At 35.3% G+C, this 17,935-nt stretch overlaps 1 protein-coding gene across 3 annotated transcripts in view; it reads right to left on the bottom strand.

The window, feature by feature from the left end:
- NOL4 (nucleolar protein 4) overlaps nt 1-17,935 on the bottom strand; it is a 413,857-nt gene that overhangs the window by 289,523 nt on the left and 106,399 nt on the right. For all 3 annotated transcript variants that reach the window (XM_034995876.1, XM_034995877.1, XM_034995878.1), the window contains exons 3-4: nt 5,447-5,558; nt 4,424-4,536 (exon numbers count right to left, since the gene is read on the bottom strand). In XM_034995876.1, coding sequence (XP_034851767.1) covers nt 4,424-4,536; nt 5,447-5,558 — 225 coding nt within the window. The remainder of the gene's footprint in view (nt 1-4,423; nt 4,537-5,446; nt 5,559-17,935) is intronic.

Here is a 17,935-nt window from a genome sequence, read left to right as displayed (position 1 = left end):
ATATATGCACACATAAGTGACAGATATTTATAATATACACTATATGTAGTGTCTACAATATGATAGTAATTTAGAGCACATTCTCTAGAGCCAGACTGAACTGATTTAGATCCATGCTCTGCCACTTAAATATGTTACTTTAAGCAAGTTACCTAACCTTTCTGTGCCTCAATTTCTTCATCTATAAAATGGGAATAATAGCATCAATCTCATAGGGCTATATATAAAGATTAAGGAAATATAATAATATTTAAAGTAGTGAGAACAATGTCAGATATATAATAAGTATAAAACTGTTTACTATTTTTATGTACACTATATAGGAAACCCTACAGCATATAATAGGATTCATATCGATAATATTTTATGAACACATACAAAAATAAATTTAATAGTAAAGATGACCAACATGTATTTATAAAATAGCTGTGTATTCTATATAAACATAGTCTTTAGAATCAACATTTATTATATACTACAAATAGCTAATTTCCAATATATACCATCTGATATATATTATGTGTGCATGTGTATGCATGTGAGTGTGTAAAACGTATGTGTATATGAGACTGTATGTGTGTTTAAAGAAAAGCTAGACACAAAGAGATCACAATCTCTAATCCACAGAATGATTATATAAACTTCTATAACGCATTATGAATAATCAACATTTTATCAGCAATAAATAACACTCATATCAGCATGCTTTTTAAGAAATGTGGACAATAAATTAAACGGTTATATAACCAAATGTACTTATTTTTTTAAAAAATCACCATTCTACTTATCATAAGTGGCTTAATGATTGTGACTATCTTAAATATTTTCCTCCATGATTTCCTATGAAATATAATTCACTTTTCCCAATTCTACTCATTAGAATATAAATTATCCAATTGCTTAGATTTAAGACCTTTAATGAAACTAAGTGCATGCATTCATTCTGTAAGTTCTATTCCAATTATTAAATGATTAAATTACTATCTTTTGTTTGTTTTTTAAGAGGTGGCAAAAGTTTATAAAATACAGTACTGTGGGTTTTTTATTATCAACATAGAGGCAATGCTAATCACTCTGGAAAGAAATTACTGAAGATTTCTAAGAGTGAAGAATCAGAAAACTTTATTGAAATGATATTAAGTATTTTATTTTATTCATGATCATCTGTAAGCCATTCATCTAAATTCTTCCCTCTGTGAGTATTTTATTCTGAATGATAACCAGAAAAAGTCTTCACATCCTACAGTGTGACCTTATTCCTTATGTTACTAAAATCTTATCATAATGAAAGTTATGGCCAGTTATCATAGCATTTGCTTCCCTAAAACTTAATTTTTAAAAATTAGAATAAATATTTTACTATAATAATTTTATCCCGTCTTTTTCCTTTTAAGACAGTTGCTTGAAATTCAGATCCCTGATCTGTTCCATATCTTATTTTAGTTTTCAAGTTCCAGATTTTACCTCTAAAGAGTCTGTACCATGTAACTCTCCATTTCCATTGGTATTGTCCTGAGCTCATGTTCCCATTTCCTGAATGATGAATAATAGTCTCCTAGTTATCTACCCGCCTTCAATTTCTTCCCCACCAGTCCTGTTCATTGACTACTGTTAAATTAATCTTTCCACTTCAGAGAGTGCCTCTTCTCTGCTCATAAATTATATATATAAATAAATAATATATAATATAAAATATATAAATAAATAAATAAATATATATATTCAAGTCAATCCAAATCTACCAAGTAATGTGTAAGCTGCTCAATCAAACATTAAGGGGTTTCCATAAGATTGCCTGAAAACTGCTCTCACCAATCCCTTCTTTGTTCTATTTTTCACTTACCTTATGCTCAAATCAACTTAAAGCCTATATTATTAGCCTTCCCATGAAATGTACCACCTCAGACCTTAGTGTGCATGAGGGTAGATACTGTTAAAAATTCGGATCACCAGGTGTCACACACTAGGTCTAGAATCAGAATCTCGGGGTGAGGGGACCTGCAACATGCAGCTCACTAAGCTCCAGGGGTGCCCCTAATGCTGGTTAGTTATTCAGCCAGTAATGTTCAGAAAAACATTCTGTACTGATGGAATGGCTCTATAATACTCCCTATTCAGTCAGGTGACTACCATCCATACTTGGCTATTGAGCACTTGAAACATGGTTAGTGCAACTGAAGAACTGAAAATTTAATTTTCATTAATTTTAATTAATTTTCAATTAAATTTAAATGTCCACATATGGGCTGGTGGCTATCATATTGGTCAGTGAAGATCTGACAATTCCTCATTGTTGGATCTTGAAAATAGTTCCAATTATTCACCATTAGCAATGCAACAAACATCCTAATATATAAATTGTTTTATTCACCACATCCCTTAGTACAAATTTCTAGTCAAAGCATATGGGTAACTTCTAAAAGCTTTTAATAATTACTGCCAAACTTCCTCCCTGTAAGTTTATCCTGGTTTAAACTCCGTCAACAATTTATAAGAAAGTCAACTGATCTTACATTGGATAAAGTATTTTGTAATCTTAAAGGGATTCCCACTCCTGTCTTTCTCTCTCTTAATAGCATTTCGCATCTTCTTACAAACACACTTTCATTACTTACTTCATTTTCTCCCCCTCACTAGAAGTTAAGTTTAATAAACGTAAGATTTTTGTCAATTTACTCACTGTTTACCTCCATTATCTACAAGAGGGCCAGTTACATAGAAGGTAGTCAATAAACATTTGTTGAACTAATTGAATTAACACATTAAAATTTAAATATAACTGATCACAAAGAAATGTATCACTTGAATTCCTTTTTTATGTGATTTACTTAATCACCTTCCTATCTTTTGATAATCATGACTTCTAAAATTTTGCAAAAAATGCAGTCACTTATCTGAATATTTCAGATACCATCCAATTGGTATCTTCAAAACGTAAAGATGAGAGTTATTTTCCTAATCCAGTTATAAATTAAAAGGATCTACTTCCTTTGTGTGAAATACTTATGATTTTTTAGAAGCCAGAAAGATTCAGCATGTGTAGGCTGTATTGTTGGCACAAAGTTGATCTTCTTACTTTTTAGCCTAGAAATAAATGTACCAACATCTGAATGAGCTTCCTACAAATAATTTGACAGCTCTAACTAGTTTATGAAGTTTTAAATTTTTTTCCAATTATATAATAAGTGATGGGAATAATTTTTCCATTCTCTGGGATAGATAGACATTAGTATTTTTTTTAGTTATCTCTCACGTCTTTAACCCAATGATTTTACTACTATTTATTTAATCATTTATATGTAGCCATCTGGTAATATGAAATCCAAACTGCCATCGTACAAATGCAGATCATCTCATAGAGTGTACCCTTACTAGTTTTTTGAGATCAAACAAATTTATAAATATAGTTTTGAGATTAAACCTGTTCAAATACAGAGGAAAACAAAACAAAACAAAAAAAACGAGTTTTAATAAAGTAAGCTCAACAAAGTAATATTGAAAGAATTTTATAATACTTCACCAAGTAATGCTGTATTTGAAAAATATTTAACCACATTTCCTGTTCTTGAGAAATTTCAAGAAGCAGTGTATGTATTAGCCTGTGAACCTATTCCTAATATTGATAATCCAAATGTGCCCATTAGTTAATGACTACTAAACTAGTTTACAAGGATTTCCCAAGTCCCTATTGCTACAGGTTTTGGGGGGAATATATATAAATTGGTCCCTGTCTTTGAGACACTTCCACCAAACTGAATAGTTCATTAGTATCCTGGAGAATATTCAACAAATGTGCATTTGTGTCTAATACCTGCCAGCAAGCATATTTCTAGATTCTTACCATACAAATTAAACAGAATAACTTGAAACATCGAAATACCTCTAATTAGGAAGAATCACCGAACTTATCTCTAGAAAATGCGGAGAAGTAGACAAACTAATATATAGACTAATGAAAGGGAAAAAAAAGCATTAAAACGTATGAAAGATTTTGATGGTGGAAAAATTATTATACCTGAAATACCTATTAAAATGATTTTTTTTTTTTTTTTTTTTTTACTTCCAGGCAAAATAGCCTTCGTACTAAAGGCTTGGATACTTTCCTTGGATACTCACTCATTCGGGATGCTTTCCCCTGAACTTTCTAGCCCTTTACCAAGGCCGGCTTGATGGCAGTTAATTAAGTGAAATGAATCTTTCTTGGGAACGAACACATTCCCACAGAGCACTAAGGTAGCTGCGTTGAGACAGGGACTCTCTGTCAAGGACTAGAAGTTTCTGCCCGTTTCTCCATCTGTGCAATCCCAGTGACACTCCTTTCATTAAAAAATAAATTACCGTCTTTACAATGCCGTCATGCTTAATACAATAGTCATGGTTATCAAACTTCATTCTGACTTGGAAGTAGATATTTCCGCTTTACCTCATCTTGCTGTGAGTTTAGCAGCTGCAATTTCATATGCTTCATATAGGCCATGGTAATGGGCATGTTGTAGTCAATCATGCTGGTCACCAAAGTGGGAGGTTTTCCATTATCTGTAATGAAACATTTTTAATGGGTATGAAAGTGATACCACATTCTACCTATAATTTCAGAATGATTCAATTTGTTCAAATTGAAATAGGATTCTAGATACCAAGTCTTCAGGAGATTGGTAGCATTATGGATGGGTTGTAGGAAAAAAATAACCATGAAAAGGTGTATGGGCCAAATTAACGCTACAGATAAATTAGCTACCTCTAACTCTAGGGGAGCTTTTTGATACCCCAGTAACAGTGGGTCAAGCCAATATAGTGATTAAACACAATTACCTGTATTTTTGTATTTTTCTCCTTTGCTGCATAACTACTTTCTCTATGTGCTACTTGAGTGAAAAAGGAAATTTGTGCAGTTTTTTTTCTTTTATCTTTTTCTTTTTTGTCTATTCATCCCCCAACATATGGGAGTGGGCTAACCTAAATGTATCTTTGAGATGAATTTAAACTCTGAGAGAAATTGATAGATTAGGAAAATCATCTAAATAATTTTTAATGAGAGCTAAAGACAAATTATAACTTGCATATAAAAATTTTCAGTTAGGGAGCTCCATACTACTCATCACTTTCACAAATAAGGAATTGGTAGGTTTAAAAGGACACTGATGGAACATCAATTTCCTTGCTAAATATATTTAAAATACCATGAAATACACACAATATGTGAAAGCTAAAATATTATTATAGGAAAAAAATTATTTGCCACAGCCAAAACTGCCTTTCTTCTGAGAATGGGCACAGAATTATTCTGGAAGTGGATATTCAAAATTCACTGCCTCCTACTCCAATAAATGAGATGATCTGACTTGTTGAACTGTTTCAGTCTGCCACATTTTTATAAAAATGTGGGATATAAATTGCCACTATGAATAGAATTACTTTAAGTCTCACTATTTGACACTGTGGCTACCTTTGTGATCTGTTCCATCTGGGTTTAAATGCATTCTTTTCTGGCACTCTGAGCAGCTCATTAGAAACCGTGTCACCGCTTCTCTTGGTAGGAAGGCATAGCTCTCTGAAATCTGAAATGATTCATAAAATAGAGGTGTTATTATATAAGCTGACTGAGCCTGAGTCAACAGAAATGATCAGTGTATTTCCAAATAAGACGCATTATTCCATAATGGCAGGAAGCACAATGAAAGCATGCACTGCATACCATGCATCATTTCAAGAAATATCTATCCAACTTGATTGCATGTGTCTTAATAATAGCTAATAAGGTGATGTGGAGAAAAAAAAATCAACCACATCTGGATGGATATCTGTTTATATTTCTGCATTTCTTTTAGGAAAAGTAATCACAGTGTGCAGATAGTCTATAGTGAATTTTCCTTATTAAAAATTGTCAATGTTGTTTTTAAACTTACTGCTAGCACCACCATAGTTTTATCCAATTTTACATATATTTTAAAAAATTTAGCCCCAACTAGAAACAAGAAACTTTGGACTTTGCATTAATGAGCATTTCTTCGTTATGGCTTTTCAAAACATTTTAATTGAAAATAACAGATAATTCTAAGAACTCGTACATATTTACTGCAGTGAATCATCCCTTCCACAGAAAATGACACACCTGGAAATGCATTTTGGCCACTTCTTCCATTTGTTATCTTATGTCAGTCTTTCATAATTTATGTCCACAACAGCTCACACTGAGGGTCAGAGCAAGCTTTCCCCATACCCTATACAGAGTTTCTATTTTCAGAAACATGATCTAGAATCACATTAGAAATCAATACTCTTGTCAGTAATTTTTAAAATATTAACTTTTCAAAAACCAAGGTATTTCTCTTATCAAAGCAAATAACTCCTGAAGGGAAGCTGACAGATAGTTAAATTTCTCTAAATAAAAGCAGACATGGACTCAGGCAGTGCTACTAAGAAGTGTGATACAGGGCATTAGTCTTCCACCATCATACTAACACTGGTACATGAAATATGAGATAAAGAAGAAGAAATGAGTTGGGAATTAGACATAAATGCTACAGGCAATTTCTCAGGTGCATGCACAGCTGTTACGAACACTACTGTATTTTAAGTTTGTAGCTAGGAAAGAAAATACGCAGTTTGTGTATAGTTAAGTACAAGTCTACACCAATTCCATTAATAGTGATGGGATCAACTTTTACTTATTCATGCTGTAGAAAGAGCACACCATTGAAGAAACCCCACATATTAAAATCCAAAATTGTAAAGCGTACTTTGCCTTGAATTTAATAATAAAATCAGTTTGCATCACTTATCCTAGATCAGGGCAAAAAAAGCCATAAGAATACCAAAGAGAAGGTATAAGTCCACAATTAAAATCTCTTGTGGCTTATCCATACACAGGTATTAAAATTCAACTCTACTAGGGTTTTTAATATAACTATCCTTTGTAAATTAAAATTTGTTGTCTGGTTTTAAAATATACTTCTTCATACTGTACAAAGAATCATGAGAGAAAAATAAACAGAACAATTTGAAAGTATTTCATCAAACTGTTTTATATTAGTTATTGAATAAGGAAATATATACACAATTTAAATTCTCACTTTCTCTTATGTTATTTCCCTTAACTACACACATACACACACACACACACAAATTTGATTCCTATTCATCTATTTTACTGAGGGAACTCACACCTTTGCCTGATTTGTTTATCTAACTTAAAGATCTTTTTTCTTTTTTTCTGACTCTCTGAAAACCTACATTAAAGCAATTCCGAAGTTAAAAAAAAAAATCCATGAGACATGCCTGGTCCTGATATTTTAACTCACACGGAGTCATAGTCCATTGGAACTATGGGGCTGACCAGTAAATTCAACAAAGAGGATTTGAGAAGAATGTCCGATTGATTTTCATAGAGGATTTCTATTATATCTTTCTCTACTTATATAAAAGAGAAACCTTCCATTGAAAAAATGATGGGCAAATGATGGACTTGAAGACATCCTGAATTTGCTTCCAGGGTCCTGATGCTCTCCACAATCTGCCCTTTTCCCCATGCTAAGAAGGCACCTGTGTAGGAATCCCTTCTAGACAGATTCACCATTGACCTGACTCAACTGTATTACTTGTCCTAGCATTACGTCGCCCCAAATCCATTTTTTAAATAATAATTATTAATCATATTACATTTCTTTTATAGTTTAACTCTGAAAAATAGAGTACCTGTAAGGGTCACAAATATGTTTGTGTTCATGTGTACATGGAAAAAATATAAAGTCCCACTTTGTATCTTAGAAAAAAAATTCAGCAAGTCTTTTATCACACTATTCTCTGCAATGTTATTCTGGCACAGCACTTGGCATGTCACTACATGTTATGTAAGTGGATAAAAGCACTTACTTGGGGGGATTTTTCTTGGTGTTCAAAATCCATTTTATGGGGAGACCTGCCAAGGCATCCCACTCTCCTCAAGTCCTTTCTTCCCCACCTCAAGCTCACTGGGGCCCGCAGACCCCGGAGTCTTCTTAAGCACAAGGACAAAAGACCCCCAGAACAGACTCATCACATCTCACACTCATTTCTGAAATAATATTTCTCTGGCCATGCAGGTGAAGACGGAAAATAATTTCTTTTTCCTTATCTAGAATTTTTCCTCCCCGGCTTCTTTGAATTTAAGAATCCTAGGCAACCTTCATTGCTGAAGTACTTAGAGTATTTTTAAAAATGAAGAAATATCCTTAAAAAGTTCTTAAATTATGGTACATTTGAATAAATACATTTCATAATTAAAGCCCTGTCTTTTGATCCTGTCGGTACCCTCCAGTAACCCCATTTAGAGATAACATTGAAAGCCCACACGGGAAGCCTCTTTAGAAATTGAGGCAGGGGCTAAACGCCCTTATGGTTCCTACTCTAATGAAAGGCTCTGTTTCCATTTGCTGGGAGTGAACATTTGAGATGCTAAGTCAACTTTAAATAGATATTCATAAGCGGTGATAAAACTCAGAGATGTGTTCTTCTGCTGTCCATTCATCAAAGTCCTAACATCCTTTATGCAATATGTACTAGCTGTTGCAAATAAAACCTGGAAGTAAAGGACCAAAATTGAAAAATATTTTGACTTGGATACTTGAAATGCCATTCTACCAATACCATAATTAATTACATAAAATGCTTTAATCATGCATAAATGTCTTTTTCCTTGACCCACTCTTCAAATCTAATCCACTTATTTGTTTCTGGGATAGAAACTGAGCTTTGAATATAGAGGACAGAACATTTTCAAGAACACTGATGAGATTAATACTTCACTTGAAAATGTATTCTTAGAAATATCTTTATATTTTGGAAGGATAGAGAGTATTTACTTAGAATTTGTTCATGCAGAAACACTGCATCTTGTTAGTAATAAGAAGCAAAACAAAACACGAATGGATATTAGTCTTGCTCTCTCTGAACTAAACACTAAAAAGACAACTGCCTTATGACAAGGCACATATATTGCTTATTAATAGAAATTAACATCCAAAGGAAGGATGAGAACCTAACCATATAGAAATTTATAAACTAATGACCAAACACTATTTATCATGTAAATAATTATGAGGCATCTCTTTCATAAAAATGCTTTTTTTTCCTAAGAATGCAGACTTTTTTTCTTAGATTTATATAATGCTTTATATTTTTCATTGACTTTTTGCATTCATTATTTTAAACAGTAGCTAAACAGATCTGATAAGTGGATTGATTGGTATGAAGAGATGAAATGAACTGCCATCGTTACACAACAGAGGACAAAGCAAAGAGCTGGAACTCAAGCCTGGATCTCCCAAATCCTTGTCTATTTCCATAAATTGAATGGACCATGGTGGCCTTATCCAATAGAGAAATGTGTAGTGTCCAAGGAAAGCAGAAATGTCAAAACAGATTTTTAAAAATTGTATATTTCAAAAACACCTGAAGTATCAAAGTATCCTCATAGGACAAAGTCAGCACTTGTGAAACTTCACTAAACTTGAGTTATAGCTGAAGATTCTGTTGGTGTTGCTTTTTTTTTTTTTTAAAGATTTATTTATTTATTTATTTGACAGAGAGAGAGAGATAGCCAGAGAGGGAACACAAGCAGGGGGAGTGGAAAAGGGAGAAGCAGGCTTCCTGCTGAGCAGGGAGTCCGATGCGGGGCTCGATCCCAGGACCCCAGGATCATGACCTGAGCCGAAGGCAGACGCTTAACGACTGAGCCACCCAGGTGCCCCCTGTTGGTGTTGCTTTTAACTTTGAATTAGCTACGGTTGAGAGGGGAGGAGATGTTGTGGCACAACTTATTTTTTCATTTCTTACCAGTTCTAAAGACCTTAATTCCTCTGTGTTTTGGACATCATTAATACTGTTTGCAATGAAAATATTACATCCTAGGTCCATTAAAACCAGAGTTCATCAATAATGCCAAATATCATGAATCAAATTATTATCATAAACTAGAAGTAGAAATGACTTCTCCCATCAAAAAAAATATGGTAATACTTCTACATAAGAATAATGGAACTGCAGCATCTTTTGATAGAGTAAACAATAAAACTGGCCTCGATAGCAAAGACAGTATGACATTAGTAATCTAATGATAAAGAAATCCCCTGAAGAAGGCCTAATGATCAAGTCCCATAAGGGACACTGCTATTGATCTTCCACTTGTGGGTTAAAACAACAACAACAAACTATTGGGGGCACATTTTTGAAAAGTTTACTGGCAAATATTATGATTGAAAAGAGGATGGGCATTTTACCTTGTCAATGTCCCTGCCACTCTGAAGAAAGAAGAAAATATTTTTTTCAAAATCTTACAACTATAAAGCCAAATTCTGGCTTCCTCTCAACACAGTTCAGTTAGGGTAAAAATGTCAGTGATCCGAAAGAATGGAAACAAAAGAGCAACTGTGGTTAAATTGATTTGCAAATCTTATCTTGTAAATTCAATAATATATAATTCTTAAAATTTTCTTACATTTACTTTTGAATAGCAGAGCTTTGTCTTCAGAAGTAAATCTTTCCTACCTGGATCTGAATACATGAAGTAACATCAAGTTAGAAAAGTTGAAGAACTTGGTCAGTTAATCAAAACAATGTAATAATAAACCATTGCTTTGCTGTATTTTCTCAGACTCTGTGTCTCACAGTTATATGATGCAAGTTTATCTCATTAACCCAAGCCATAAAATTTTGGTAACAACACTGCTAACAGAGAAGAATTTTAAAACAGGACTACTTGTCCTATGTCTTTCTTCCTCAGTCCCAAGCCTCTTCTCTATATTTAACTGTTTAATTTCTGAACATTTTCAGAAGAAAGGTGTTCTAAATGTAGTCAGCTGCCACATATTCTGGTTCCTGTTATAGTAGAGAATGGACAGTTCTCAAAATTAAGATTCTCACTCAATATATGACAACTATTACTCACTGTTGCTGTTTTACAAAAAAGGAAATGCTTCCTAAATAATACATGTGTGTTTAAGTTTTTCATTAATTGAGTCCTTAATAACTGGATTATACTAAGCAAGGATTTTACATGGATTTTATCCTTTGATCCTCCCAACAATCCCAAGAATAGATTACTATCATCACCATTGTCATCTTTGTTTAAAAGATGAGGAAACTAAGCTTCAGAGAGGTTTTATAACTTGTCAAACAAGTAAAGAGAAAGGACTCAGGTGATAATCTGGTTTTGGAGACTATCCCCTTAATCACTATATTTTCTAGCCTCTCCTGCTTATCAGCATTAAAAGAGAGAGAAGAGAGAGAGAGAGAGAGAGAGACTGTCTCATCCATAGAGAGTTGGAATATTAACCTCACAGCCTAGGTTGATATCCTGAAATGTTTGTAATGTTCTCTGGTGTGAGGTTCTTTGTAAGTTTAAGATGCTCTAGCAGGTTTGAGGCGACCATTCTGAATACAAGGGGCAGTCAAACTCTGTGTCTGGGCTTGGGTTACAAAGCTTCACAAGAAACACATCAGACTGCACACTAACAATGGAGAGCGCCACCTGGAGGCTATTCCGCAGAACTGATGGTTAAAGTGACGGGCTTTGCAACAACAATGTTGTAATATTTAACAGCCAGGAACTAAATGCATAGGACTTCCTTTTTAATAGAAAGTACAAGGAGTATGAGTAGCCTATTTTTAAAGGAATAAGAATTCCAATTATTGAAGGAAATTCACCAATAGAGAAGGCATGCTCGGCTTAAGATGCAAAACTAACCCATGAACTGAAATCGAGATATTACATGACACTGGTCATGTGCATTAGCAACCACTTTTTAAAGCAAAACAAAATGGCTAAAGCCAAAAGATTTATCCACCAAAATCACACCATTTTGTCCTAAGTTCACTAAGGTTTTAGCAAAAAACAAAACAAAAACAAACAAAATTAATGTTACTAAATATCAGTAATTTGGAAAACTAGGAGGCTCTGCTGAATTTCATTATAAATTCTATTCCATTCCATTAAATTACATTACTCCTCAGCTTGCTGCCTTGGTATAGTATGCTCCATTTCAGATACTGAGCCTCAGAGCAAATAAAACTGGTCTAATCACACTATTTTTAAAATTACCGTTGCCTTTATTTTATAAAAATGAGAATAGCAGTAATACTTTTATTTTACTGGAATGATAACATTAAAAACATGTTTGTTGCTGACCATGCCGTACCCTTACAGAAGAATTTGCGCTTGGGACCAAACTTTCGATATTTTCTCATATGTACACTCTTGAGATTCTGAACAAAAAATAAATTAGAAATAATCTCCTAGTGAAATTTATCTTGTTATATTTAGTATTGTGATATTTAATATTCTGCTATTCTATCACAAACCACCTGCAATGTACATAACTGGATAATACAACTATAGAAAACATATTTTTAAAAAACTAATAAAATTTAACTATCATTGAATAAAGCCTATAAATCTAAATGTTATTAAAGACCTCATATGTCCTGATTCATAAAGAAATAGCACACTATAGTCCAGAGAAACCTCTACTGGGGAATGGAATTCTTGGTACAGTGTAACACCTCTTATTCAACAAGGGCTACCCTGCCTTTATCTACTTTATGCATTGTGTATCTTTGAATACATTTGAAAAGAGGGAATTCAGACAATTAAAAAAAAAAGTTTGCAAATGTTATAACACCTCGCTCAGATATTTTTCTAGGTGTATTACGAAATTGAAATGTCTAGCCAATGGTTTGCCCTTATATTTATATGGGTTCTCTATTACCCATTTCATGCATGAGAAAAGATGAGCAGTAAGCATCGTTGTACTTCTACAGAGGTAATTACTAATTTGCAGAGGTGCATATGGAAACTTTCTTTCAAAGATGAAGACATTTTTCACCTAAACATTTACTTCTTCAACAAATATCTACTGAATGCACAGACAGTATAATTATCCCTGCATACAGCTAGATATGGTTCTACACCACTAATGTGCCTGGATACATCAAATTATTGGACTCACCTATTGGTAAGTGTTTGATTAATTCCAAAGTGATTCTGAAAAATGCTTTCATCAGGACTCAACATAAATACCCTTAGGTAAAAAGTACATGCATAGCAATAATCAATTAGACAAAAAGCCAGATATTTGGCCTGCCTACATCAAGTCTGCATTCACTCTGGACCTCAACAATTTTTGCTTCAAAACCCGAACTACTGTTAGGTTTTTTAAAAAGCAACTGAGTATAACATGGCAAAATCAGATCATCCTTACGCTTATTTGGGACTTAGTACAGTTTTTATTTTGCATTACAGATGAGGGGAGGCGCCACAATTTTTTCCACCCTTAGGGTCTAGTGCTGATTTTTAAATAGGATTAATGGTAGTAGATAAAACAGCTTTGCCAATTAAATATGAATTCCAGATAAACATGCAACATTGGGACAAACTTCTATTAAAAATTATTGTTTATCTGAAATTCAAATATAACTGGGCATCCTGTGTCTTATTCATTAAATCTGGCAATTTCACAGGATACATTTAACTAGATGAATGAAAATATGAGTTAGAGCCTGAAAATAATTTTTTTTAAAGATTTATTTATTTATGAGAGAGAGGAGACAGGGGCTGGGAGGAGGTGAAGGAGAGAGAACCTTTAGCAGACTCCCCACTGAGCATGGAGCCTGAAGCAGGACCACAGGCGGGGCTTGATCTCAAGTTACACAACCCTCACAGATTTGTGCAGGCAAAGCAGTCAGGAGATGCTAACCATGTGCCACAGATGCAGAAATCATTGTGTGAATTCTTGAATTGCTCAACAACTGGCAAATAATGAAAACAATATTTTGAGATACTAAGTAGAAAACTGGCCAGAGATGGTTTCCTTTAGAAAATGCCTCTTAAGGGGGGAGAAGATGGGGGAGGAGAAGGAGTAGGAGTAGGACCCTATTCCAATCGGTCCCTGGAATTGAGCTGGATATCTACCAGACACTCCAAACACCCACGAAATCAGCCTGAGATGTAAGAAGATAAATATGGATCTCTACAAACAGAATATCGCAGGCCCTTGGTTTCAAGGTATGAAGCAGGGAGCTGTGATTCCGTGGGCACATATCGGAAGATAAATGGAAGGGGGAGGGAGCCTCGCCGTGGGGATCTTACACCACCAGTGAGTGACAACCTCCCCCGCTGGGGACGGGGCACAGACTTGCAGACCGGTAGTGGTGGGGAAAGGACTTTAGGGCAGAAACCCAGACGGAAACTGGAGCAGCGGGGTCGCACAAGCCATCTGGGGGCAGCTGGCGGTTTTAGAAGCACAAAGGGCAGAGTGCCCCCATGCCCCAACCTGGAGGCAAGGACTGGGAGCCTGCTGAGGGGCACACAACCAAGGACGCTGCAGTTTATAGCAGCACAGACAGAAACGGAGATAGTGTGGCCTGGAGAGCTCACTGAAAAACAGACTGTGATCTCTCTGCTCTGAGAATTATTGGAATCCCTGAGGGGGTGGAGAGAGAGAGGACTAGAAGATACATTTGAGCAAATCGTAGCTGAGAACTTCCCTAATCTGGGGAATGAAACAAACATTTGTGTCCTAGAGGCAGAGAGCACCCCTCCCAAGATCAAGGAAAACAGGCCAATGCCCCGGCATGTAATAGTAAAACTCTCAAATCTTAGAACAAAGGAAACCATCTTAAGGGCCGTTAGGGGGAAGAGATTCCTTAAGTACAGAGGGAGGAACATCAGAATAATGTCAGACCTATCCACAGAGACCTGGCGAGCCAGAAAAGCCTGGCAAGACATATTCAGGGTACTAAGCGAGAAGAACATGCAGCCAAGAATACTTTATCCGGCAAGGCTGTCATTTAGAATGGATGGAGAGATGCAGAGCTTCCACGACCGGCAGAAACTGAAAGAATATGTGACCACTAAGCCCATCCTGCGAGAAATATTAAGGAGCGTTCTATAAAAGTAGAAAGGCCCCAAGAGTGATATAGAAAAGAAATTTACAGGGACAATCTATAAACACAAGGTCTTCACAGGCAACATGATGACAATTCATATCTTTCAATAATCACTCTCAACGTGAATGGCCTAAATGCTCCCATAAAGCGGCACAGGGTTGCAGATTGGATAAAAGACAGGATCCATCCATATGCTGTCTACAAGAGACTCATTTTGAACCTAAAGATACACCCAGACTGAAAGTGAAGGGATGGAGATCCACCTTCCATGCCAACAGACCTCAAAAGAAAGCTGGGGTAGCAATTCTTATATTAGACAAATTAGATTTTAAACTGAAGACTGTAGTTAGAGACACAGAAGGACACTATATCATTCTTAAAGGGTCTATCCAACAAGAAGATCTAACAACTGTAAATATGTACACCCCCAACATGGGAGCAGCCATCTACATAAGCCATCTGTTAACCAAAATAAAGAGTCATATTTATAACAATACGTTAATTGTAGGAGACCTCAATATTCCACTCTCAGCAACAGACAGATCATCTAAGGAGAAAATCAACAAAGAAACAAGAGCTTTGAATGACACACTGGACCAGATGGACCTCATAGATATATGCAAAACGTTCCACCCTAAAACAACAGAATACTCAAGTCTTTTCGAGTGCACAGGGAACTTTCTCCAGAAAAGACCACATAATGGGTCACAAATCAGGTCACAGCTGATACCAAAAGATTGAGATTATTCCCTGCATATTCTCAGATCATAATGCTTTAAAACTGGAACTCAATCACAAGAAAAAATTTGGAAGAAATTCAAACACTTGGAAGCTAAAGACCACTCTGCTCAAGAATGTTTGGGTCAACCAGGAAATCGAAGAAGAACTTAAACAATTCATGGAAACCAATGAGAATGAAAACACATCGGTCCAAAACCTATGGGATGCTGCAAAGGCGGTCCTAAGGGGGAAATACATAGTCATCCAAGCCTCACTCAAAAAAATAGAAAAATCCCAAATTCACCAACTAATTCTACACCTTAAAGAACTAGAGAAAAAGCAAAAAACGATGCCTAAGCCACACATTAGAAGAGAAATAATTAAGATTAGAGCAGAGATCAATGAATTAGAAACCAGAAACACAATAGATCAGATCAACGAAACTAGAAGCTGGTTCTTTGAAAGAATTAATAAGATCGATAAACCACTGGCCAGACTTATCCAAAAGAAAAGAGAAAGGCCCTAAATTAATAAAATTATGACTGAAAGGGGAGAGATCATGACTAACACCAAGGCAATAGAAACAATTATTAGAAATTATTATCAACAACTATATGCCAATAAGCTGAGTAACCTGGATGAAATGGATGTCTTCCTGGAAGCCTATAAACTCTCAAGACTGAAACAGGAAGAAATTGACAATCTGAATAGGCCAATAACCAGTAATGAGATTGAAGCAATGATCAAAAACCTCCCAAAAAACAAGAGTCCGGGGCCTGATGGATTCTCTGGGGAATTCTACCAAACAATCAAAGAAAAAATACCTATTCTCCTGAAGCTGTCTCAAAAAATAGAAACAGAAGGAAAGCTTCCAGACTCATTCTATGAGGCCAGCATTACCTTAATCCCCAAACCAGGCAAAGACCCCATCAAAAAGGAGAATTTCAGACGGATATCTCTGATGAATATGGATTCCAAAATCCTCAACAAAATCCTAGCTAATAGGATCCAACAATATATTAAAAGGATCATCCACCACAACCAAGTGGGATTTATCCCCGGGATGCAAGGGTGGTTCAACATTCACAAATCAATCAATGTGATAGAACACATTAATAAGAAGAGAGAGAAGAACCATATGACCCCCTCAATTGATGCAGAAAAAGCATTTGACAAAATACAGCATCCTTTCCTGATTAAAACTCTTCAGAGTATAGGGATAGAGGAAACATTCCTCAAGTTCATAAAATCCATCTATGAAAAATCCACAGCAAATACCATCCTCAATGGGGAAAAGCTGAGAGCCTTTCCCTTAAGATCAGGAACACGTCAAGGATGCCCACTCTCACCACTATTGTTCAACATAGTACTAGAAGTCCTAGCAACAGCAATCAGACAACAAAAAGAAATAAAAGGTATTCAAATTGGCAAAGAAGAAGTCAAACACTCTCTTTTCGCAGATGACGTGATACTTTATGTGGAAAACCCAAAAGACTCCACCCCCAAATTACTAGAACTCATACAGCAATTCAGTAATGTGGCAGGATACAAAATCAATGCACAGAAATCAGTTGCTTTCTTATACACTAACAATGCAACTGTAGAAAGAGAAATTAGAGAAACGATTCCATTTACAATAGCATCAAAAACCATAAGATACCTTGGAATAAACCTAACCAAAGAGGTAAAGGATCTATACTCTAGGAAGTACAGAACACTCATGAAAGAAATTGAAGAAGACACAAAAAGATGGAAAAACCGTCCATGCTCATAGATTGGAAGAATAAACATTGTTAAAATGTCTATGCTACCCAGAGTAACCTATACCTTCAATGCCATCCTGATCAAAATTCCAATGACATTTTTCAAAGTGCTGGAATAAATCCTAAAATTTGTATGGAATCAGAAAAGACCCCAAATCGCCAAGGAAATGTTGAAAAAGAAAAACAAAGCTGGGGGCATCATGTTGCCCGATTTCAAGCTATATTACAAAGCAGTGGTCACCAAGACAGCATGGTCCTGGCCCAAAAACAGACATATAGACCAATGGAACAGAATAGAGAGCCCAGATATGGACCCTCAACTCTATGGTCAAATAATCTCCGACAAAGCAGGAAAGAATGTCCAATGGAAAAAAGACAGTCTCTTCAATAAATGGTGCTGGGAAAATTGGACAGCTACATGCAGGAGAATGAAACTCAACCAGTCTCTAACACCATACACAAAGATAAACTCAAAATCGATGAAAGACCTCAATGTGAGACAGGAATCCATCAAAATCCTAGAAGAGAAC

This window comes from Mirounga leonina, unplaced genomic scaffold, assembly GCF_011800145.1.
Source record: "Mirounga leonina isolate KUSES-001 unplaced genomic scaffold, KU_Mleo_1.0 Mir_93, whole genome shotgun sequence".
NCBI lineage: Eukaryota > Metazoa > Chordata > Mammalia > Carnivora > Phocidae > Mirounga > Mirounga leonina.
Note: the sequence above shows the minus strand (reverse complement) of the source record. Positions and strands in the feature narration are given on the sequence as shown.